Here is a 25585-nt window from a genome sequence, read left to right as displayed (position 1 = left end):
GGTGCTAATCATTAAGTTGCGCACGATAGTATCAATTGAGCGCAATTTATTTCATGGTATAATTTACGAAACGCGCAAGCCCTAAAATAAAAATTTAGCCCTTATTAAAGCGTATTGTTTTAAATTTAATTAACCGGGCGCATATCTAGCAAATATTTGGCTTAATATTATTGCGCTAGTTTTTCACCGTTTAATTCCGGGCTGGTCGGACTGCCCCTTGTCGACGACACCCAGAGTAGCTGATCGTTAGCGACCCGTCGTTCCTTTATAGCCGTATGCCCTTGCTGTCCAATAAATTGAAGATGGCCCACCTCCAACACCGGCAGCGGCTACTGGCTCGCACCACATAGACGGAACATTTGAAAAACTCAGCGGCCACCGCTCGCAGCCATTTGCTATTGAGAGCGAAAAGAAGGCGCTTCCCAGTTCCCAGATACATCTGGCTAAAAAAATATCCGCAAACCATGCTAAGTCACCTGAGTTTTTGATATTTTTCACCTCGTTGGCGCTGGCCAACAGCGGCTACTCCAGCTCGAACCGCTTCCGGTGTTGAAGGTGGGTCATCTTCAATTTATTTATTGAGCAGCGAAGGCATATATGCGTCCGTAAATAGGAAAAGCCGTCAAAGATGGGCCGCTGTTCATATGGGACAGATCAATCGCCAACAAATTCATCAGTTTATATTCTGGGTGTCGTCGACAAGGGGCAGTCCGGCCAGCCCGGAATTAAACGGCAAAATATAAACGCAATTTATTTCAGCCGAGAATTTTCCTTCAATCAAATTTTATGTGATGCGCATTATTCAGCGCTAAACATTTATTTTAGCGCTTGCGCGTTTCGTAAGTCATATGATAGAAAAAATTGGCCTAAAATCAACGCATCGTAGTCGAGTGATCTATAGATCACTAACGTCATACGCGCAACGATATCGCTATATCCAACGCAAACCATTTGACATTTTTCGCCAAACGAGCCGCCTAAACATTGGCCAAGCGACGATTAGCGCTAAGATAGAGAACGGACTCGATAGCGACTAGCGCTAATATAATAGACGGACGCGCGCAACTAGTCAAGTGGCCGCAATTGTTTTTTTGTCGCAACTCGTTAAATAACCGAAGCGCTGGCACGTTTTATAAATAATGCGATGAAGTGAATTGCGCTAAATATAGCGCTTCGCGCGCAAGTTTATCAAAACTACATCACTAGCGCCATGCGCGCTTAGATAGCGCTAGATCTAGCGTGAAACATTTAATATAATTATTTTTCGTGCGAGCCGCTAAAAACAACGGGCGATCGACAACGCAAAAATAACGCAAGGCGCCGCGATATGTGCCGAAATAACGAAAGGGCACGCCCTACTCGCCCAACTAGTCGCCGCAATTGTTGGTTTACTTTGCACGTCCGTTTAATTAAATTTAGTGCAATGCGTGATATGTAGCGTTAAATATTGATTTTAGCGCTTGTTCTTTTCGTAAATTATATGATGGAATGAATTGCGCTAAATTGATCCTTTTTGCGCAATTTAATAAAAAGTGCCCTGCGCTCTTAGTAGAGCTTTTAGTGCGAAATATTTAACCTCATTATTTTCGCGTAGATACCCAACTGTTACAGCGGACGGGCTGCACTAAGCGATCAAATAGCGGACGGCGCGCGCTATTCGTCCAACCAGTCGCCGCAATGTTTTTTTTTGTGTCTCAGTGATGTTATTTGTCTACGCATACGGCGTTTTGGCAGGCGATTTCCGTCGGTGAGCTGGTGTAGAATTTGCCGTTGCATTCAGACCCTACGTTTTGATCGTCTTCGCAATCGTAATGACGTGGGCCACGTCTGGTTGTGGTGAATGCTGTGGTCGTTGCCACATTCAGCTTCCCGTTCGTAATATGTTGCTCTATATTTGCCGGGATTTGTAGGAACCGGGCGAGAACGTCCTCGCTTCGTTTGAGATGATAGGGCTCAGCCGCTCAGCGCTTATCCCTAGCCATCTAGGGGGAGAGTGAATGTGGCTATGTTTTGGACCGCTAGGTGGCTATCCGTTTGAATAACTTTCATGGGTTTTATGTAAAAAAGGGGGGAAATGCAAAATAATATTAAAGAATAATTATAATTATTTCGGTTGATTTATTTTGCAATTAAAAGGTAGCATTTTTCATTAAATTAAAAAAAGATCACAGCAAAAAGAAAGCATAGCAACGGTGTTAAGCAGACGACGATAGCAGACTAAGGTTGGATTGACGAAAAAAGTATCTGTATTTCGCTGCTACAAACGGCGCACCAATGCACCATACATTTTTACGTAATTTGTCATGGCAGAAGTAAGTTCATTGAGTGAGTCGGAAAATTATGTGGAAAGTGATTTCGAAACCTCATCAACAGAAGAGAAAAAGAAGAAAAATGTTTATCCCAAGAGGAAAAGAAAGTATCATCATTTATCCGAGCATTTTTCCAAGTCGAAGAACAATGTAAAAGTAAAGTCTAGTTCCACTGCTGGAAAAACTTTTACTTATCTTGGAAAAACTAGGAAGAAAAAAAATTCAACTCTTAGTGGTGATTCCCTTCAACATTCTTCGCAATCCGTACAACAGCCACAAACTGTTTCATCATTCACTACCCATCATTCAGCACATGACATAGCGACTGATGAATTCCCATCAGCTATCAGCCTTGAAGATCTTGGTTACTATGAAAATCCAGTACAATTTTATTTTGGTTATATAAATAAAGTGAAATTTTATCTTTGCAGATAAGCTAAGAAGAGAAGTGAAAAACGACTTAGAAAGCATGCAGGTAAGACAACATCGAACATGGCAAGAACGACAAACATTTGGTGCATGGGGACAGCATGCTAGAAGAAGAATTTTTACAGAATATGTATCAAGACAGCCACTATTTCATTCAAAATGTGACCAGTGTCATGGTGATTTGAACTTCTACGCTGTTAGATGTATGACCTGCAAAAGACACCTTTGCCATCAATGTGATGCAAACACACACTCCAGCATGCCATTTCATCGAAGACTATTGTGTTCTTGCGAAACCCTGGAAACATTACAGCCCCATCATTTTATCGATGAAGAAGGAAACATTATAACAAAAGGTATCTGTCTAAAAATAAAAATTCAGACACACGTGTTTCTCAACTATTATGCTCTTTTACAGATGTTTGTTTACCATGCTTTGTGCCTCTTAAATGCTGTGATGTAAACTGCCTTGGATCGATGTCGCTTACACCCAATCTCACAGAATCAATCGTGGTTGTCACTGAGCAAGGTAAAAATAACATTCAATGTAGACCGTATTCTAAAGACTATCTAATAATTTAAAAAATAATTGGACAGGTCGGTTTCTGTTAAAGGGAACTAATTTTGTTTGTGATAGTTGCCATACTGTTACGAAAGCCACTATCGACGACTATATATTTTCTGGTTTTTTCCCTGCAAGTTTATCAGAGAAAGTTACATATCTTTTTTCAGAAGAGGCACTTCTATTAGGGTATCACATTTCCCACAAGTGTCCAGGTTCTTCAAAGAACATGTACGCTCGCACTCTTGAAGACGTATCTAAAGAATATGGACGGGTACGTGACACAAAGCAGTACAATTTATTCAATTGTTATAATTATGATTTGGTTGATTTGGAAGAATGGACCGATTAACGTACCGTTATTTACTACTGCGGAAAGAGAGTGGGAAACCTGTCGCCACTATATTGACCAAGAAGTGCTGAAAAGAGACAAAACTCATTGCCCAAGTTGTGGGAAAGAACCTTTAGTCAGATCTTCTGACGCTATCGTAAAATTGAGGCGCTTAAGCTCGGCTGGAAAAGTGCACAATCCAGAAAACGAAAGAACGTAAGATGCGTGTACAAGAAAACACGACAAAGACTGGTCTTAAGTTTTATTATTTCAATAGAATGGAACAGCCACAGGCGAGGTTTGGAAACTTAGTTATCAAATCCGATACAGAAGTTGAAAATTTCCGTCAAAGGATTTACAACAAAGTTTCTACTGTACGCAATTACATTTCATTTGAAACTACTAGATTTGACATGCTGGACTACGATATGATTAATCATAATTTTATAGTATTTTTAATTCCCATATCTTATTTTGTAGACAAAAAAGAAACAGATGTGTGGGGGATCGGCTTTTAAGGCCGCAAGAGAAGACTCCAATGAACAAAAGAAGTATGACGAGACTGGGCTCGTCGTTAGCTCTTGCAAGCACTGCGTTGTACCATACGCAATCAACATGTTTAAAGGTGAATCGTGGACCCATACTGCATTTATGCACAACGAAGCCATGAAAAGTAACGCCAAATTCTTCTGCTACGACGTGGTATGCCAATACTGGAAATGGATGAAAACAAAAGTGGCTCGTCATTTTCCTGAATACCGTAATCTAACAAGTGAAATGACAGGAATCTTGCCTATCATGCATAAGAATGCACATCAATTGCCATGCAAGGTATTATATCAATAAATTATGAAGCAAAGTCTTCTCTCAAGCTTGAAATATATATGTACAAAACAGATTTTATGGAATCCCCGCTGGACAACTGGAATGGGCTTAACTGGAGGAGAAGAGCACGAGCAAGTTTTCTCCAAATTGTATCTATATGCTTATGTGCTAAAGCATATGGCCAAACATAGTAATAGAGCTTCTTACTGTATTTATAGACCAAGATCGGATGCTGAGTTGCCAAGGCTGAATTCTGACCTGGGGTATTTTTCCTCTCGGGCCCTATAGGAGGGAAATGAAAAATAATATATTTAATTAAGTTGTAGTTAGTTTTATTACAAAATCTTTTGGAATCGTGTACTATACCTATACCTATACCTGTGCTGATATAATACAAACAATTTTATCTCCAAAAAAGCTGTTATTTTTCCAGGAAACTTTTTGAAAGGTACTTGTTTACCTTTCCACAACACCCCCCCCCTCCCCGTATTGCAACTGTAGAACAAGAAGCAGACGTTTTTCTAAGTAAATTTCTTTTTCCTTATGAATAAATCCTTTAGCATAATCAGATAACTTAAAAAGACTAATTGTGTCAAATAACTCATTACTGACATCACAAACTACACTACTCATGACATAAAAAACGAAAACAGTTTGACACTACAGTGTCAGAGTCAATCACTTTACGTCTGCTACGGTACATTGTAAACAAGTACCTTTCAAAAAGTTTCCTGGAAAAATAACAGCTTTTTTGGAGATAAAATTTTTTGTATTATATCAGCACAGAGGTATAGTACACGATTCCAAAAGATTTTGTAATAAAACTAACTACAACTTAATTAAATATATTATTTTTCATTTCCCTCCTATAGGGCCCGAGAGGAAAAATACCCCAGGTCGGAATTCAGCCTTGGCAACTCAGCATCCGATCTTGGTCTATTAGCAAACATTGTTGCATTGTTAACTATTAATTCAACGATTTTACTCTTACTTCATTTAGACAGAAACGATTTTTTAACATTAGCTATTCTTTATTGGAACTGGGGTAATATTGAAAATATGCATTTCCTTCTACGCAAAAAGCTAGAAAAAGTAAACAACTTTGCAATACAGGTTGAATAATTATTTGAAAATAACGAAAATTTTCTTAGGCAAGAAAGGAAATCAAACAAGGCACTCCAAAACTCGAGAAATTGTTGGAAACCCATAACCTCGTATATAATGATCTTCCACTGATTCACAAGGAGCTGGAGACAAAAGCTAAGGCAATTCTTGACCAAAGAAAAACCAAAAAGACTACAGTTGATACACTGAGAAGAATGCTGGAGGGCTTACATGCTCATTTAAAGACTACTTCCATTTCTATCTCTAAAGAAGCAGGTATATTACAAAAAATAAATTGAGACCGCATTACTTACTCAGAGTATCGAACTTGTACTAAAAAAGAAAATTCGAAGAGTCGCACTAAATTAAGGCGGGTTTTGACGGAAACTAAACGAAAGGCTTTGGAAACGATTGAATTAATTAATTCTAAGGATACAACGCTTCCAATTTCTTACGAGGATTTCAATGAAGGTGTCTTTCCTTGGGAAACAGTTCTGGATCGGGATGACACGCACTTTCCCACACGTAAAAATAAAAAAAATTTTACTTTTTTAAGTAAAAACTTCATTTCGTCGTTTTTGCAGTTTCCCTTGCCGACAAATATAATATTGTTGATTGTTGGATGCTATTGAAAAGAGCAAGGGAGGAAATTACATTGAGTAAGAATAAAATGATAAACTACATGCGATTCCTCATTGATAAACGGTCATCACTACAACAACCAAGTCAAAAACATACCGGAGAAGACGAGAAATTTGCGAAAGGGAAATCCGTCATGAAAGTTTCTGAAGTTCATCATCTTAATTTAAAAATTCAAATGGCTCTAACAACATTTAATTTAAAGTGCAACCAGGATTTTTCAGATTTCGTATGTGAAACACAAACAAATCATTCTGAACCAGAATTTGAGTTTGACACATCTCATGAAGACAATTACGATTCTCTCTCAGAATCCGAATATTCTGATGAAGAAACAGAAAGCTCATCTAGCTATTCGGAAGATGATGAATCTGCAATATAATTTAGAATACAAATTGCATAATTCTTACTAAAAGTTATGAAAAATAAATGTTTGACTCTTTTAAAGCAATATTGTATTTAATAAAAGTAAGAGAACCTTTTCTCTGATCCGTCCCGTTGCAAAATTAAAATAATAACTAATTGTGGTGCTTGAGAGACGTCAACCGAACAAACGAATCGAAACACCAAGGTAATTCTTCTGAAAAGGCTTTGTCTGAAATTTTTAAATTTCTTTTTTGGCTTTTAATATTAAACAATAAAGATCTTTTGACTAAAAAAGAAATAATTTGTGTTTTTCTTGATTAAATAAAACTTAAATTACAAAAAAAAATAAGATTTTCCTTGTTTAGTTACATAATTTTTTCTACTTCGGTACTATTTAGAGTTAATTTAGATGCTTCCGATTGTGATTCCTTATGAAGATTGGCTTAGTTAATTAAAAAAATTCTTAGTTAGTAAAAATTTGCATAATCCCCAAAATTACATGGTAATAGCGCTTTCGTAAAAATAGATAAAATCTTAAGACGTTGCTTTGTCTGAAGTATTTTTTAAATGAAAGATTCTTGGATTTGAGAAGTTTTTAAAGAAATGCTAAGTTAAAAGAAAAAAAATTCTCAAAATGTGCAACCCTCAACATATGCTCTGCGACTTAAGATAAGGCTGTGTCTGAAATTTTAAATGACACCCATACCATTAAAACAGAACATTTTTTTGAAAATTATGAAAGGGAATATAAACGTTTGGACGTTTATGCTGTGAATTGAAAAGGGATAAAATAAATGTATAACCCTCCCACCCTACTGAGACAAAAAGCTCTTATGGCGTTAGTCTACCTCTCCTGTTAGACCGTGTTTTGAACCATACTGCCCATACCGCCAAGTCGAGCAATGCTTCCGGAGCTCGCCGAAAGGATCAGCGCAGTCGAATTCGTCGTCTAGGGAGGGGGAGGGGAAAAAATGTCGACTGCTTGACTTCACAAATTTATAATCATAAATTATTTCAAATTAATATTTGTAAAATTCCTTGATGAAATTGATAAATACTTTTAAAATTTAATTTTAAATAACTATTGAAAAAAACTTAAGACTTGCCTATGTCTGAAGAAAAAACAAACAGGAGCAGCACTCATGGTAAGGCCGAAAAAACATTCAACTTAACATATAATGACAAAAACATGAATTAGTTAACTTTATATACAGCTACCAATCACTAGCGCAAGGTATAATATCGTTTTTAAAACAGGCTAATATTAAGACAATGCTTTGTCTTTAAAAAAAAGAGAGAATAAGCCCTCTTGGTAAGGCCGAAAAACCTTAGACTTAACATATAATGACAAAAACATGACAAATTAAACTTGAAATACAGCTACCAATCACTAGCGCGAGGAATAATATCGTATTTAAAACAGACAAATCTTAAGACAATGCTTTGTCTAAACAAAAGAAAGAATCAGCCCTCTTGGTAAGGCCGGCAAAAAAAATTAAACTTAACATATAATGACAAAAATATGAATAAGACAACTTTAAATACAGCTACCAATCACTAGCGGAAGGAATAATATCGTATTTAAAACAGACAAATCTTAAGACAATGCTTTGTCTAAACAAAAGAAAGAATCAGCCCTCTTGGTAAGGCCGGCAAAAAAAAATTAAACTTAACATATAATGACAAAAATATGAATAAGTCAACTTTAAATACAGCTAACAATCACTAGCGGGAGGAATAATATCGTATTTAAAACAGACAAATCTTAAGACAATGCTTTGTCTAAACAAAAGAAAGAATCAGACCTCTTGGTGAGGCCGGCAAAAAAAAATTAAACTTAACATATAATGACAAAAATATGAATAAGTCAACTTTAAATACAGCTACCAATCACTAGCGGAAGGAATAATATCGTATTTAAAAAAGCCGAATCTTAAGACAATGCTTTGTCTGTTACTTTGAAAAAATGAAGACAAAGGTATGTCTTAAGTCGGTGAGCATATGTTGAACGATTGAAAGGTAAATCAGTCTGTAAGACGTCTAAGGAAGAAATTACATAGAAAAGAGTGGCGTATAAAAAATTAATGTTACGTAAGAATAAAGGGCAAGGAAAAATAAGGAAAAGAATAAAGAATAAATTGTTTTGGTTCTTTACAATATAGTCTATTTACCTTTAAAAGTAAGATAAGCGATTACGTTGCCTGGCAACGTCATGGTCTTGTTTAGAAATTAAGGAAAAACATTTGTACAGGTCTGCTAGAAGTAAAACTGTATTTATCAATTTTAGTTTGTTATTGGTGTTTAATTGAGAGTTCGCTCTGAGTCTTTGTAGCGAAAGGACGTGCCACACCGTCTCATAGTGACACCCATTACCTACAGTAGGCCCCAGGCAAATCATCATCCTTCCGGCCACAGGCTGTGTACCTTCCTTGCGAAACAGCTCTCTGTCCCTTCCCCCTCACGTGCCGATTACATCAGAACCACGTCGCGTTATGAATCCGTTATGCATCGCTCCAATCTCATGAATATCTGCAGCCCACCCATAAACAACCGTGCAACTCTGAAACCAAAATTCCACCAGTTATCATCAAGCTAGCGGACGGTAAAACGAGATTTAAAAATATCTCTATTAGTCAGGGAGCCCTTGTCACAATTAACACAAACTTTTTAAGAGAAGACTTGACTATCTGGTTTGGGTTGGGAGGGTGGGAGAACCACGAGATGGCGCGTCTGACTATTCAGACCGTCTGGGTTCGGGAGTTATTCAATCCCAAAGTCAGCGTGATTTGGCCAAAAACACAAACTATTTATGGGGAAAATTTTTACATGGTAAATTATACAAAAATACACGGATTCTAACGTCAGGTCGCCAGACGTTTGATTCAGCCGTTTTCAAGAAATCAGACGCACTCAAAGTTTCACTTTATTGTGAAATTTCAGATTTCATTTAAGAAATGTAATTTTTTTTCATAAAATAGCTCTAAGTGAGCTTATAATTAAGACGCAAGACCAGACGGTGACATCAACCGTTTTATATTCAACAGACGTGATGAAAAACTGACATTTACACTCCTGTCGGAAAATTCCAACCCCCTCAAGAATGTCTTCAATTTAATTGTATTGCTCTTCGCATTTTGTAATGACAAGTCGAAGCCCAACTGTTGGGCCCAGACAAGCCTGAGCGTGTCAAACCCCTCGGGTTATTGAGCGCATCATATTTTCCCCTTACCCCTCTTTGATTGTCCTTGAGGTCTAAAATGTTTGCCAGAAGGCAGTAGCTCATTTTCTGTGGTAGCGAAAGGTTGCAAAATACAGATCTGACTCCAAGATTCAAAAGACTTAAAGTTAATGTTAGGAATTATCTGACAAATTTGGTGTCTTAACCAGGATAGTGGTCTTGGTTTTCTTTTATTTCACGTTAACGTCACGAAAGGTGACGGTTCCAAACGACCTGATTGAGACAGGGAAATCTCAAATTATCGTGTGTTAGCGTCATTATCACCACGTGGCCAGCTCGAAAGATTCACGAACTTGAGAGCAAGCTAGTTGAGCTAAAAGTCCGTATGATGTGTTGGAAGAGATGGATCAGCAGATTCTTAATGTCACTAGCGAAGAAGATTTACAGGAGGAAATTGAAGCAACTGATGCTGAAAATACCGTAATTCAAGACGCTGGAGATCTTTTTCGTTACAGAATCAATGCACTGCGTCGTGCAAATTCAGATATTGATCCTCACACTCCAGCACCAAGTGTTCCTTCTCGAGCGACGAGCCGTCCAAAAATCCCCTTGCCTCGCTTTAATGGCGATATTCTTCAGTGGCAGCCGTTCTGGCAAGCGTTTGTTGCAAAGATTGAAAGCAACGATTCGCTAGCAGACCTCAACAAGTTTAACTATCTGTTGGGCCAACTGGACCCAAACGTTTCGTCTTCAGTCGACGGTTTGATTCCGTCCAACCAAAATTATGCAGTCCTAGTGGACCTTCTCAAGGAGCGATATGGAAGAAAACCGAAGGGGATCACAGCTTATATGAGAGCCTTATACAACCTGTAGAAACCGGAAGCTAATCTAAAAAGCCATCGTGGCTTCTACGACCAGGTAGAGTCGTATGTCCGTGGCCTAGAGTCTCTGGGAAAGTCCCCAGATACATACGGTGACCTGTTGGTGTGCATTCTTCTAGATCAGCTCTCAGCCGATGTACGAAAGAACGTAGCTCGTCAGCACGGCAAAGACGAATTCACACTTGAACAATTGAGAAATGTTCTAAAGGGAGAAATACGAGTCATGGAGGCGGAACAGATTTCAACACTGCCGCCGAGTCAACCACCACCAATTAAACAATTCCCCTCTAGACAATCAACTACGATGTTTAACGGGGCAACGGGGCAAAAGCCTCCATTTCATTTTCCTTGTGTCTTCTGTGACGTTGATCACCCCGTGTCTCAGTGTACCGCAGTTTCTTCAATCGAAGAGAGGAAAAGAATAATTCAACAGAAGCGTCTATGCTTCGGCTGCTCAAGCGCCAAGCACCAACGGAAGGATTGTAATTCTCGGTCGGTATGCATGATCTGTCGACTTCCGCATCATACCAGTCTTCATGATTATTCAAGGCCAGCCAGCGTTTCAGCAACTTCGGTAATAAATGCTCATTCTCAAGTAAAAAGTTCAAATGTTCCTCATCAAGTAGCCGGTGTTGTTCAAAAAAGCTCAGTCAACGTAGTATCATACCCGTTTGTTTTCTTAAAAACGGCAATCATAAAGATTCGATCATCAAAGAGTGAAGTTAAAGCAAATGCATTGTTTGATGAAGGCGCGCAAAGAAGTTGGATTACGCGCGACCCAGTAAAACGCCTTGGTCTGAGAGCGAAAACTAAAGGGTGTTTAATTACGTCTGTAATGAACTGAACGAGACGTGACGTGAAGGATGCGGAATCTGTATTTGAATTGACTGTCGGCTATAGATGTCTACACAAGACTCAGGACAAAAGGGGCTTTTTAGGGCCGAGCTAGATTCCGTGAGGGGGTGGGGGCTGTGCTTCCAGATGGCGTCATCACAACGTCGGGATTCGCCCATGCTAGTTTCGCTCCGGAATTCTTTGAAGTTGTCGAATTTGGGATTCAAGTCAACGATGAAACTTTCGTCATCATGTGATCGATAGTGATCGATTATTTAGTCGACCCCCTAGAAGACAAATATCGCCGTAATCTTCAAGAACTTCCGCATTTGAAGAATTTGGATTTAGCTCATCCCTGCAACAATGAAGATTTGTTCTCTATCGACTTGTTAATTCATGCAGACTTCTACTGTAGTTTCATCGAGGACGAGCGACCCATTCGCGGTAACGGACCAACCGCAATCGGTTCCAAAATTGGTTATTTGGGGTCCGGCAAGCTGGAAAATGTGAGAGTGAAAAAACAAGTACAATCCCGGAGTCTACATGTACAATTTGTTGAAAGTGCGAACAAATTTTCGTTTATGTGGTCGCTGGAGACTCTGGGCATCATTCCTCGTCAGGAAAAAGTTAGTGAAGCGACGGACTACACCAAGAAATGCATTAAGTTCATAGACGGCAAGTACATTGCCCAATTCCCGTGGAAAAGTGATCACCCCGAACTTGTTTCTAATTTTACCATGGTGAAAAATATGACCCAAGCAATCATCAAACGTTTATCAAGAGACGGGATGTTGGGAGTGTTTGCCGATATTATCAAAGATCAGTTAGATCACCAGTTCATCGAGCAAGTTCCGTCAGAGGCATTCATCAAAGGTTGCCATTACATACCGTACCACTATGTGAAGAAAGAGTCATCGACCACTCCCATCCGGATTGTCCACAACTGCTCCAACAAAGGTTGGAATGGCGTGAGTTTTAATGACTGCGTTGAAACTGGTGCGCCCCTTCACAATGATCAAGTTCATCTTTTAATTCGATTCAGAGTCCACGCTATAGGCATAGTTTCTGACGACGAAAAAGCCTTCCATCACATCGAGCTTCATGAGTCCGATCGTGATTATCTACGTTGGATGTGGTTGTCAAATCCACCAGATCCTGATTTGCCGTTAGTTATCTATCGCTTCAAAGTAGTTCCGTTTGGTGCGAAATCATCGCTTTTCATTCTCAACTCTGTCGTCATGCCCCATCTGTCAAGAAATGGTTCTAAAGTGGCTGCTGATATGCAGCGAAGTGTTTTTGTTGACAATGTTATCACCGGATGTGATAGTCAAACTGAGATCGAAAGTTACTTTCATCAAGCGAACAGTATCATGGGCGGTGCGAATCCTACCACTCCAGGCTTGGAGGTTCAGTGATCGCAACTTAGAGAAAAAACTGGAGGAGAAAGGAACGTTCGACGCTTTACCGGAGTCAAAAACGCTTGGACTAATTTGGGACCGCAATAGCGATTGCCTGCACGTCCAAGTTAAAAATTTATCTCCATCAATTGAAAAGGTAAACAAACGCGACGTTCTCAAAGGAATGGGCTCATTTTATGATCCGCTGGGGTTTTATGCGCCGTAAGCCACAAGCGCAAAAATCCTAATCCAAGATTTGTGTATGAAAAACGTCAAACTAGATGAAGATCTGACAAGTGAACATTTTAAAAAATGAAAAGAAATAAGGTCTCCGATCGTTTGTGCTACAGAACAAAAAAATATGTCGGTGAGAAGCTCCTATTTCGGTGCAGCTAGAGCGGTACGAGATCTCCATGTTTTTTGGTCACGCCTATTGCACCCCGGAGTCCGGAGCGCTCTAGTGTAAAAGTGGCTATTGCACTCCGTAGTCCGGAGTCCTCCAGCGTCAAAAGTGGCTATTGCACTCCGGAAAGGAATATGTAGTATAGTACTTTCATTTAGCGACGAATGGCTTTCTGGTTCTGTGTTTTGAATGGCTTTGAATTCATTAAACATTAACCTTTTCAACTTCTTGCTTTATTTGCTCAGGTGTTACCACAATTCCTACTCTCACAATTCTTCATAAGCCTCGATATCAACATCACCAAAAGGATTGAAAATCAGGTATTCCATTGCAGCCTTAATTACACAGAGATAATTAGATTCAAAGTAAAGATTTATTTCAACAGGTTGTTAAACATATATACTATTCAGCCTGAGTTCAGAGTCTGTCTTTCCAGGTTTCTAATTCTCCAGGTCTAGCTTTTTAAAATACGGCTTAATATTTTAATAATAACCTTAACACACCCTAATAACTGTTTGAATTAGCTATAACACAATTGAGAAACACACTTATGATCTTTTATTAAGTACCTGAATGAATAGTTGGAGATCACTACTTTGATAGAGAGATGCAGAGAGAGAGAGAAAACATGTGTACGGTAGCAGTACAAAAAAGCAAGAGAGCCACGTACCAGCAAGTTGTTTCTCTCTAATGAAATGAAACCTGACATCAATGTGTTTTGTGCGCTGGTGATAAGCAGGATTATGGATAAGGCTTATGGCGCTCTGATTGTCACACATTATGCGCACAGGACCGGATGGAATGCTACCAATCTGTTGAATGAGGCGTTGAAGTCAAATTGCATCTTTAGTGGTGTTACTAGCGGCTACATACTCTGCTTCCTTGGTCGAGAGTGCTGTGCACGTTTGCCTTCGACTATTCCATGAAATAGCACATCCAAGATGGACAAACAACGTGCCAGATGTAGATTTCCGGGAGTCTAAATCACCTGCATAATCTGAATCAGTATAGCCTAAGAATTCAGCACGTCCTTTTCCAGAAAAAAGAAGTCCGTAGTTTTTCGTTCCTGCGAGATAGGCAATAATTCTCTTAACTGCTGTCCAGTGTGGTTTACCAGGGTTTTTGCTAAAGTGGGCTGCTTGACCGACGGCGAATGATATGTCAGGCCGTGTACAAATTGCAGCGTAAGTCAAACATCCTTTGGCCTCACTGTATGGTGTGTCTGACATGGCTGTAATTTCTTCGGGTGTCGTTGGAGAATTAGCTGCACTAAGGCGAGAATTAAAGTCAGCAGGGGTGCTGACTGGATGACAGTCGATCATTTTGAACCTTTGAATGACTCGATGAATATATTGGGGTTGAGACAGGAATAGCCTACGTTGAGGGCGATCACGTGTTATCTGTAATCCTATGAAGAAATCAGCTGGACCTGAAGACATGGAAAAATAAGATTTGAGGTACATGAGGATGTTCTCGTTTGTTTGCGTGCTGTTGCTGCAAACGATTCCGTCATCTACCCAGATGGCTAAGATTGTAAATTCAAGATTAGTTTTTCGCAAATATACACATGGATCAGCTTGGCTGCTGATGAATCCAAACTTAGTAAGGAAAACATCGAATTTTGAGTTCCACAAGCGTGAGGCCTGTTTGAGTCCGTAAAGCCCTTTGTGGAGACGGCAGACGAGTGAGGCATTGTTGGGAGAAATGAAGCCTTCGGGTTGCCGAACGTAAAGTTCCTCCTCAACGTCTCCATAGAGAAAAGCCGTGCAGACATCTAGCTGGATCATGTCAAGGTCACGGTGGGCAGCAATGGATAAGATGGTTCGAAGTGAGTCAAGTTTGACCACTGGTGCATAGGTTTTGACGTAGTCTAAACCGGGGCGCTGGGTGTACCCCTTTGCAACAAAGTGTGCTTTGTATCGTTGCACAGTTCCATCAGATCCTAGTTTAAGTTTGTAGATCCATCTACCTCCGATAGCAGTCCGACCATAGGGGAGTGGTACCAGTGACCAAGTTTTGTTACTCATAAGAGAGCTATATTCCTCTTCCATAGCCTTCTTCCATTTAAGTGAGTCTGCACCGGAGATGGCTGAATTGTAGTTAGTTGGCTCATTGAGTGTGTCACCATCTGGCTGAGTGTCTTCATTCTGGGTCGCAATCTCCGCCCACTCTCGCCTTGGTTGATGACCTCTGGCCGATCGCCGAAGTTCTCTTGGTTGAACGAATTTAGGGACTGAAACGACTGGGTCCGGTATGACAAAGGGCACGTTGATTGAGACAGATTCAGATATTGGCTGGTCATGTGGTGTGGTGTCGGATAGAGTAGTCTCAATGGTGTTTGGTGTGTCAGAAGGAGGCAATCCAGGTTCAGCTGATGAATTAGAGGAGACCAGAACATTTTCTTCATTAAACAGCGCATCTCTGCTGATTTTTATTCGCTGACTTGTCGGATCCCAAAAACGGTATGCTTTTGTATTGTCACAGTAGCCTACAAATATGCATCTGATACTCTTTGGCTCCAGCTTGCGACGTTCACAGTCAGGGATGTGGACATAGGCCTCAGTGCCAAATATTCTTAAATGTGAAATATTTGGTTTTCTGCCGAACCATAATTGATAGGGTGTAAGTTGGGCACAGCTGGATAGTGTGCGGTTGAGTGTGTAGATGGCGCAGCTGTAAGACTCCGCCCAGAGTTCAAGTGGAACACCCTTCATGTGCATTGAACTGCGTTCAGCTTCTCCAATTGTGCGATGGTCTCGTTCAGAGACGCCATTGTGTTGCGGCGTATGTGCTTGGCTAATCTCATGACGGATAGTTTTTCTAGTGAGCCATGCGCAAAAATCATTACTTGTAAAACTCCCGCCTCCATCTGTTCGAAGTGTGTGTACAAGTTTCTTCGTTTCACTCCGCATACGACACACGAAAAGCTTGAAGGACTGGAAGACTTCAGATTTAAGTTGAAGGAAGTATATTACTCGATACCCACTGAAGACATCTTTAAAGGTGACGTAGTACCTAGAGCCGGTTGGTGATGGTTGTTGCATGGGGCCACATACATCCGAATGGATAAGTTCTCCAACTTGTTTGGCTCGATTCCGCTCGGATTTACAAGGGAGGCGATGCATTTTGCCATAGGCACAACCAGGGCAAACATTGGAAGGAGTAATGCGGTCCTGCAAGTTGATTCCGTCGACTAATTCTTCATCCACCATTTTGATAATCGTTCGGTAGTTGGTATGGGAGAGACGTTGGTGCCACTTGAAGAGTGAATCCTTACTTGCTGTGGCAGTGTGCGCGATGATAGCGAAGTTTTTCTTAGTGGATTCAGGGTCTTCGGTGATTTTTCTTGTTGTGATGTTGAGAAAATACAAATTTCTTCCAGTGCGCTTCCCCGTCATTACAATTGTTCCTTCGCGTACGAAATTTACATTTCGGTTTTTAAAATGAACATCAATTCCACGAACAGTGACTGATGCGATTGACAACAAATTTGTGTCTAGACCAGGCACATGCAACACGTCATGTAGTATGGCCGCGTGCATCGTGTCACATACTGTAGTAGTGATATGTACACTTCCTTGTCCGCGAACAATCAGTTGGATTCCACCAATTCCATTTACAGTCCACGAAGTCGATGTGGTGGGAATGTATTTGTGCATGATGGACTCTTCCTCGCACATGTGATGTGTGGCTCCTGAATCGGCATACCATCCTCCTTTTGTAAGTTGTCTGGTACTTGCTCCAAGCGCAAAAGGTAGGTTATTAGATAGGGAGAGTTTAGCATTGCTTGTCTTTCTTTTAGAATGATTCCTTTCGTGTCTGATTTTCTTTTGACATATTGATTCAGTGTGATCATAGCATTTACAGTATGAACATATTACGTCTGGGGTTCCATTTTCTTCGTTTATGCGTCTTCGACATTCTGCTTCCGTGTGGCCAGCCTTTCCGCAATACTCACATAGAACTTTTTGTTTCTTATAGTTTCTTGTCGTGTCTTGATGTTGATTGTTCCTGAAATTATACGATTTAGTAGCTGTAAAGGCTTCAGCATTTGGGGCTTTCATAGAAGACTTCTCTAAGAGAGGGGATGAGCAAGTGTTTCTATGTTGTTTATTCATCAATTTGGTAATAAGTTGGGGCATCGTCTTCTCTTTTGCAGAAAGATTGTCCCATACGGTCATGAAACCTCTGAATTTGTACGGCAGTGTAGACACGATCTTGGTCATAATTTGGGATTCAGACATTGGTTGCCCTAGGTCTTCCAACTGTTGAGCAAGATTTTCTATTGCCGTGATGTGAGTCATCATATTATGTTCACTGACATATTGGTAGTTGAAGAAACTTGCTTGTAGCACATGTGTGCTTGCAGAAGCATTTTGCAAGCACTGTGCTGCAAGTTTCTCCCAAATGGCAAATGCTGACTTGCAATTAACGAACGCCTGTTGTTCTTTTGGGGTGATAGTTGCCATAAGAATAACTCGAGCAGTTGTGTCACACTTCTTCCATTCTTTGATAAGGGTGCTATTAATGGTAACCCCGTCTTCGTTAACAATTGGTTGGGGTAACTTGGACCTCCCCTGAGAACAGTAAGTATTGTTAAAGTTTAGTGGGCAATCGATCACATATTGTCAAATAATTATGTGTGAAATACCTCTACTATATCAAGTAAATCACTTTGGTCAAGAACGAGCCAGCAATTGTACTTCCACAATTGAAAGTTTGTGCCATTGAACTGCTCGATATGGCTAAGTTTGGGAATTTTTGATTCAGTCATAGTAGTAACGTCCCTTAAGTCTGTGCATATAAATGATTAGTGGACAATCGATCACATATTGGCAAGTAATTATGTGTGAAGTACCTCTACTATTTCGATTCCACAATGGGAGGCAGAAGAACAATTGTGCCACTGAGTTGTTCAACGTGGTTGAGTTTGGTGTTTTTTTTTTTTTTTGAACTTACTAAGAAAAAAAAATATCGGTTAACCTGGGCCCATAACCTGTTTGAATTAGCTATAACACAATTGAGAAACACACTTATGATCTTTTATTAAGTACCTGAATGAATAGTTGGAGATCACTACTTTGATAGAGAGATGCAGAGAGAGAGAGAAAACGGTGTACGGTAGCAGTACAAAAAAGCAAGAGAGCCACGTACAATGGTTGTACATGGTTGCACATTATGCACACAGATGGGGTTGGACACGTATGTTTAACAATAACTCGTTTTTTTTTAATTAATTTCTCAATTTAGAATTACATGAAAATAATTTCTCGTTTTGTTTAATTTTAACATGTTTTCATTAAACAAAACTAGTGTTAAATTAAAGTAAAGCTGTGGTATATCATTTATGGATATTTTATAGGATTTTCGTATCATGCCTATGAATGAATAATTTATGAACTTGTTTATAGAAATAAAGATTTTTTGAAAATGCAACGCATTTGTTGTTTTTGTTTACTTTGTTAATTTTCAACAACACAAAGTGAGTCACCCTCTGTCACCTTCTTGCCATTATTTGGCTGAAGGTCGAGCCAGAGTTCTCAGAACGGGGCTTCGAGGGGTTGTTTGTAACCTTTAAATGCATTGACCAGCAACTCACCATTTCTGCTGATTGATTCACACGTAACGTGTGAATCAGCTGATTTCACGCTATATAACCATGCAATGAATTCTCCTATTCCAATAAACTAACAGCTAAACCCATCTTTCATATCTTGAAACAAACAATACATAACTATGTTAACATGCAGATGCAGTTTACTTTATTATAGTGAGAATATCAAACGAAATTTTAATGGAATTGTGAGTGCGAAAAAATACTTGGTATTTTCGTGTTCAGTTTCACTTGGTGCTTTGTCATAACATGAATGAACTGACAATGAAAAAATAATTGATTTTAAGAGGGGAAAGAATCGGCAAATGGTGCGGCGTCGATCAAAGATCCTTTAAGAGCGGAATATGGAAGCGCCTTGTCCTTTGATGATGGGTTGCTTTGGGTTCAAACGCCGCGGCGATAATCATAAACAATGTTAACCACTTCTCTTTTTGGCTACCAATATTTTGTAACATTTGTCTTCCTTATATAATAATGTTGGTAAAAGAATATTCCTCAATAGAGTTTAGTGCCTCATCTCAGAATGTCATTGCTAAAATCAATTGCCTTAAATCAGACTTTTGATAGTAATTCTGAGACTGTAGACTTTATTAAGAATTTAGAGACAGAAAATGTATATTTGCGTCGTGGTCATTGTGAGTCAATTAGTAGTTACAAAAATGACCGAAGAAATAAAATCGTACTTGACGAAAAGTTTGAGTTCAAAAGAATTCGATACATGTGCCCTCATTTTGGTACTCACAAATCACGATCAGTAAAAGGTTCACGACTGAACCAAAATGTGATGCCAAACAATTGTCCAGTGCAGATTAGATTTGTTTTAAATCCAGTTAGTGAAAAGTTTGAGATCAAGGTCTTGGAATTGCAGCATCACCCTGTTTCTGCGGAACATGTCAAGACCTATGCAAGACAAAGGTAAGATTTACTTTTACATTGGTTTCCAAATTACATTAATGTGCTAGAACTATTTAATTTACATTCCGTGTGATGTAATAAGGTTTTGTTGTATGTTGGATTGGTTAAATGATTCGATTTTATGTTATATTTCCTGGAATGAACTTGTTGCACGTTATTACAGTCATATGAATCACGAGGCCCTTAGTTTCGCGAATGGTGCGCTTTCTGCCGGCGCTCAGCCGACCAAAATTCGCAAGATACTCCAAGATAAATTCGGTTCCAATCTTATTAGCAGGGACCTGATTAATATGAAGCAGAAATTAATAGGTTAGCGAACACACTTCATTTTTGTAAAAAAATTTGAACAAATCAAGGACAATTTTTTTATGTCATTAGGGAATTTGGAAGACGATTGAAGGAATGCAGTTGGCTTTCTTGATAGTCTACAACAAGATCCAAACAACGTCGTCAAAGTTCTGCATGATCCGGAAGGAGAAGTCAGCGTTATTTTCGTGCAGCTAGAAAAGCAACGCAAACTGTACAAAATGTACGGCAAAGTCGTCGAGGTAGACGGGACGTACAAAATTGAACAAGCTGGATTTGCGCTGTATTACTTGCTAATAGAAGACAATAATGGCGATGGTCAACCCGTTGCTTTGTTCTTCATCAGGAAAGAGACGACGGAAGCCATTTCTGAATGCCTGCGAATATTTGCAGAGGTAATGAATATCTAAATTACATTTTAAGTGTTTCTTATAATCAAACTTAACTCTACCTACAGAATAACGACGTCTCCATTACAAAAGTGACCATACCCGACAAAGACTGCGCTGAGATAGCCGCATTGGAGAAAATCCTTTGTCAGTTTCACGCATTGAAGGCCGTAGACGTCTACATAAAGAAACCAAAGGATGGCGAACGCGTAGACAAAGAAAAAATCCATGACATTATTAAACAGTTTCGTGCGGCTCTGTATGCTGAAACGCAGGCTGATTTTGAAACAGCAAAAGCGTACCTGTTGAAACAAGGTAAATCCACAGATAAAGATAATCAATATAATGTATTAAAAATGTGTACATACTTCATGGGTTCCAGACCAGGAAGTATTGCAGAATACTTCGAAAATAACTGGTTCAACATAGCCGACAAATGGAGTAACCTTGGACGTCGAAATCTTCCAACGTTTGGTAACAATACCACCAATCGTCTTGAACGGTAAAGCATCCGTTGTTCAAAAAAGTTTGCCGACACCATCTCGCCTTTTGCTTGATGCCATCTCGAAGCAGAACTGAAAATAATGAAAGCGAATTACAACTTCCTACTTAATGAGGTTACTAAATTTTATGTTATTATTTTAAATGGATCTAATTTATAAATTCTGCTTAGGAATTATCAACGTACCACATTGTTTCACGCTACACTATGTACAAATTGAAACAAGATCTAACTGGCTGCACATGCAAGTTTCTCTTGGATTTTTTACTGCCTTGCCGCCACATTATCTACTTCCACATTGAAGAAAACACCGAAATTCCAGTGGGATCATTTTTTAATCACTGGTTAAATGAATGTCTGGAGGTAAAGCAAAATTAACATGATTATCAATAACTTTAAACTTATTTTTTAAAAATTTTATATTACAAGAATGATGCGGTCGTTTCTGCAAGCGTTTCATCGCCATCTGGAGTTCAGTAAACGAAAAAGACCCGGCTGCGTGCAACGTGGAAAAGCCAATATATCATGGCCACTAACGTTTTTCGTAGTATGGCCAACACGATGAGTGGACGATAGCAGCCTCCGACTTCGAAGTCCAATTGCACTTCTTCATTAACATTCACAAATTAATGAAAGAGGAGAAACCCCTTCGAGTAATGGAAGACGAGAAGCAGGAAACCGAGAATCCTTCAAACAAGTTACTGGTTGATTCTCCGACTGTTGCCGAATGTACTGAAACATCTACAGTAAGTACCAAGGTAAATATTTAAAAAAAAATTTAACACATAAATGGTATTCTAACAAAAAATACCTTTATAGGTTTTTTCTCAACCTTGGGCATCACTCCGTCTTCCCGTTGCCCCTGTTAAAAGAGGCCGGCCAAAACAGGACAAAGAATATTTTACTGCTTACAAAAAGAAGACGAAGACTACACGTGTCGACGTTTCAGTGGTGGATCAAGAGAGAATGGACGAAGCAAAAATGTTCCAGCAAGAAGAGGGGCGTTGGAGTAAGTGGATCATGAATCTGGAAGCGACGCCGACCCAGTGTCATCACCAAGCTGGTCTAATAACTATTTATCTGGTACTGAATAAAACATTAATTATTTTCACATTTGGAAAAAAAGTGCGTGTCATCAGCTGACAGCCCAAGGCTTAATGGAACTGATCGGTCTACCTGAATAGCGGTTCTTTCTGATCATGAATATGCAAAGATGACACCGACAACGCATTCCAAAAAAGAAACCTGTCTGGTTGCTTCAGCTGTGCCAACCTCGGATAGCCCTGCTGTAGTGCACTGTTTTACGATATAAAATTTTCTTTGCTTACATACGCTTATCGCACTTTTACAGTTACCAGTTCCAGCATTCGATAGCTTGACAATTGATGAAGCTGATCTGTCTATATTAATGGCGTTTTTTGATGAACAAGAAAATGCCAAGTTAACACCGACGATGCATTCCAAAGACATCTTCTGCCCAGCGTCAACTGTGCCAACATCAAATAGCCCTGTACTTGTAATTATAAATAATTTAGCGATTTATCAATTATTTTACTTAAATACGTTCATCGCACTTTTACAGATACCTATTCCAGCATCCGATAGCCCGAGGCTTGATGAAGCTGATCTGTCTATCATAGCGGTTCTCGATGATCAAGAAAATGCCAAGTCGGTAACGACGATGCCTTCCAAAGAAGACATCTTCCCAGCTTCAGCTGTGCCAACCTCGGATAGCCCTGACGTAGTAATTATACATAATTTTGGGATATATTATTTCTTTTACTTACATACGTTCATCGCACTTTAACAGATACCATCAGTGCCTTCTGTTAGTTTCAAAGGTAGAAAAAATCACGCTGCTCGGCCGATGCTGTTCCTGGATAAAGTGGACGATTTAACCAAGACCAATCAACTGACGTCTAGTTTTGTCAATATGGCAATGTCATTCTTGAAACAGCACCACCCAAACATCGGTGGGTTGTTCTGCAGCACCCTGGGAGCCTCACTTAATTTTCCTAAGGCACAGGGAGATAAATGGCTCCAAATTGTCCACGACGGATCCAACCACTGGGTCTTAGTTGCCAAGGGATTTAGTCAAACAGAACACGTACTGGTCTATGACAGCATGTCTAGGACTCCATGGGATAACGCCCTTGTCCTTAGTTGCATGTCGTCTCTCCTGCATGCAGTGCATGACAGCAAAGAAATTGACGTTATTTCCATCTTTGATCATCCGCAAGACGAGGTCTCGTGAGATAGCTGAAAAAATTGAGGTCTACTGTGTTTGCCGCAGAACGGAATACCAATTGCTTTCATCTACATCTACATCGCTTGAAGAATAGAGTTTTTTCGGCTGTGACGGCGAGGGATGCAAGAATTGGTTCCATCGCATGTGCGTTGATGACTATTCGGGTAATGACGATGACGAATGGTTCTGTCACGAATGTAAAAAATTGCTACCTTATTATGTAGTCTCATGTATACACACCCAGGATTGAACTGATTATGTGAAATATATTGTGTTAAATTTGAGTTGAAAGTAAACCTACTCTTTTGGTTTATACACATTCAACTTCTTTCATTAAATGATATCGAGGAACATTCTTCTTATGTGATATCAAGTCATTGTCAGGTCGTAAAGGTAAAGAAACGGCGAAAAACCGTAATCCTTCAAACCTTAAAACTTGTATAGATGGAATAAGTAAAATCTCACTTTTCACACATGATACCTTTTTTTCAATATGTAAAACACTAATTTCTTCAAGGCAACAGGTTTTTTTTCATTTGGTGAAATTTCAAAAACTCATCACATGCTGTTGACCTGTTGTACGATATTGTAACAAAGGTGAAACCACAGATCAGTGCACAACTCCCTCTTCTCTCACGCTATACTTGAAGATGAAGGAAAGACAGACTCTGAACTCTGGCTTAATGGTATATATGTTTACAGTAGAAGATATTCTTGGTTTCACAAATCTCATCTAACGATTCATGAAATCTTAACACTAACGTATTATTGGTGGAGTGAAATTTCTCGGAAGTATGTGGAAAATGGTTTGGATTTAGGTATGTTTATGTTTTATGTAGGTAACTATGTTTTAAGTTACTGTGCTATACTTTAGTTCATTACTGATTGATATGTTGTCTTATTCTGTACTTTTTTTTTTGGTATACCGAATATGATTATACTGTACTATATTATTTATTGTACTATGTTTGCTATACTAACCTATATTATGTTATTTTATACTATGCTATACTATACTATACTATACTATACTATATTATACTATACTGTAATAAACTACTATACTATACTATACTATACTATACTATACTATACTATACTATACTATACTATACTATACTATTCGTTAATTTTTTTTTTCTTAGCTCATGGAACTCCCATTGATTGGTACAATTTTTGACGTGTTTCCAAATTTGGCAAAAGTAATCTGTTAGATGATGTAATGATTTTAGTTATTGTAATTTAACGTTTTTATAGGAAAATATAATCGAGGCAAAAGGGTAGAGGGAGTATGGGTTTTTGGTGGAGTTGAAAGAATATCTGGAAAATGTTTTTTTTTTGTGGATTCAGCTTGAATTTTTAATATTTTGGCCACTAAAGATTTTTTTTTTTTCACTAAGAAGTTTTTTTTCTTCTGTTTTGGTCATTTTAAAAATTTGTATGTAATTGTAGTTTTGAAGATTTTGAATCTGTAGCAGATGACAGTAGTAGATAGTTTTTCCAGTGTTGTTACTTTATATACATTATTATGTAATTTATAGTTTTCATGAATTATTCTTAATTGACTTTATTTGCTAGTTATTTATTTTAGTAAATTTAGTTATGATTTAGTATCTGAAAATGAAGTTATTGAATGTAAATTTTATATATATAGATTTTAAAATATAACATGCAACAACGGATAATTTCGTTGTTGTTGTTTGTAAGTTGCTGACGACATATTATATACTTTGTATTTCATTCATTTTTTAAAGTTTGTAGTGTGTACATCTATGTATTGGATAACACATATTTTTAAGGTAATTGTTCGTTGTTAATATTTTGGTATTTTGTTTTTTTTATTTATTATTTATTTGACTAATTTAATTACTTAACTTAATTATACATTACTTTATAAAGTTATTATTAACTTAATAGATTTACTTTACTTTACTGATTAGCAGAAATGTTACTTTTTACTTAACTTAAATGTGTTAATTTTACTTAATATTTAGAGTGTTTAACCTAATTATTTAACTTTACTTTACTATGTTACTTTATTACTTTACTATTCCATTACTTTACCCACCCAAAACCCCTATTTTGCCTCGCATAGCTCGGGCTTGGTCCCGCTTAGTTACTTAAGTATAGTTAAGTTAAGTTATTTTAGTTAAGTAAATATGGTCGGGTAAAATAGACTTTTATCTCAGCAATTAGTGATTAGAGCAATTACAGCCCTTCACACAGTTGATGCTATTGTTTCGAATGTTACTTGAGACGGCCACCAAACAAACAAGGGTGTACATGGTCTGTTTGGAATAAGTGGAAAATTAGACAAGCTCAAATCATGGATTGAACATCCTTGTGATCCAAC

At 38.6% G+C, this 25585-nt stretch overlaps 2 protein-coding genes and 3 pseudogenes across 2 annotated transcripts; all 5 read left to right on the top strand.

Annotated features, from left to right (window-relative positions):
* Positions 1-2242: 2242 nt before the first annotated feature.
* LOC123476902 lies at positions 2243-6711 on the top strand. Its single transcript, XM_045179891.1, has 12 exons — positions 2243-2673; positions 2741-3094; positions 3157-3267; positions 3336-3574; positions 3639-3847; positions 3909-4005; positions 4112-4462; positions 4529-4646; positions 5457-5548; positions 5608-5836; positions 5903-6085; positions 6145-6711. The coding sequence occupies exons 1-12, from the start codon at positions 2304-2306 to the stop codon at positions 6579-6581; spliced, it is 2790 nt and encodes a 929-aa protein (XP_045035826.1). The 5' UTR covers positions 2243-2303; the 3' UTR covers positions 6582-6711.
* Positions 6712-9286: 2575 nt separating this feature from the next.
* Positions 9287-10616, top strand: LOC116924480 (annotated as a pseudogene).
* A 1423-nt stretch (positions 10617-12039) lies between these two features.
* Positions 12040-12873, top strand: LOC116924479. The gene has a single exon (XM_032930998.2). It carries the CDS (start codon positions 12040-12042, stop codon positions 12871-12873), a length of 834 nt encoding a protein of 277 aa, XP_032786889.2.
* A 6522-nt stretch (positions 12874-19395) lies between these two features.
* On the top strand, positions 19396-21464 carry LOC116924478 (annotated as a pseudogene).
* Positions 21465-21613: 149 nt separating this feature from the next.
* Positions 21614-23238, top strand: LOC116924477 (annotated as a pseudogene).
* Positions 23239-25585: the final 2347 nt, after the last annotated feature.

Source organism: Daphnia magna, linkage group LG10, assembly GCF_020631705.1.
Source record: "Daphnia magna isolate NIES linkage group LG10, ASM2063170v1.1, whole genome shotgun sequence".
Classification (NCBI taxonomy): domain Eukaryota; kingdom Metazoa; phylum Arthropoda; class Branchiopoda; order Diplostraca; family Daphniidae; genus Daphnia; species Daphnia magna.
This window is presented reverse-complemented; position numbering and strand designations above follow the sequence as displayed.

Bases quoted from the DNA above. Each gene is read 5' to 3' on its own strand.
- LOC123476902 (XM_045179891.1), top strand. From the start codon at position 2,304: ATGGCAGAAGTAAGTTCATTGAGTGAGTCGGAAAATTATGTGGAAAGT. The intron at 2,674-2,740 runs GTTACTATGAAA...TTATCTTTGCAG, and splicing joins TATCAGCCTTGAAGATCTTG to ATAAGCTAAGAAGAGAAGTG. The intron at 4,463-4,528 runs GTATTATATCAA...TGTACAAAACAG, and splicing joins CACATCAATTGCCATGCAAG to ATTTTATGGAATCCCCGCTG.
- LOC116924479 (XM_032930998.2), top strand. From the start codon at position 12,040: ATGTGGTCGCTGGAGACTCTGGGCATCATTCCTCGTCAGGAAAAAGTT.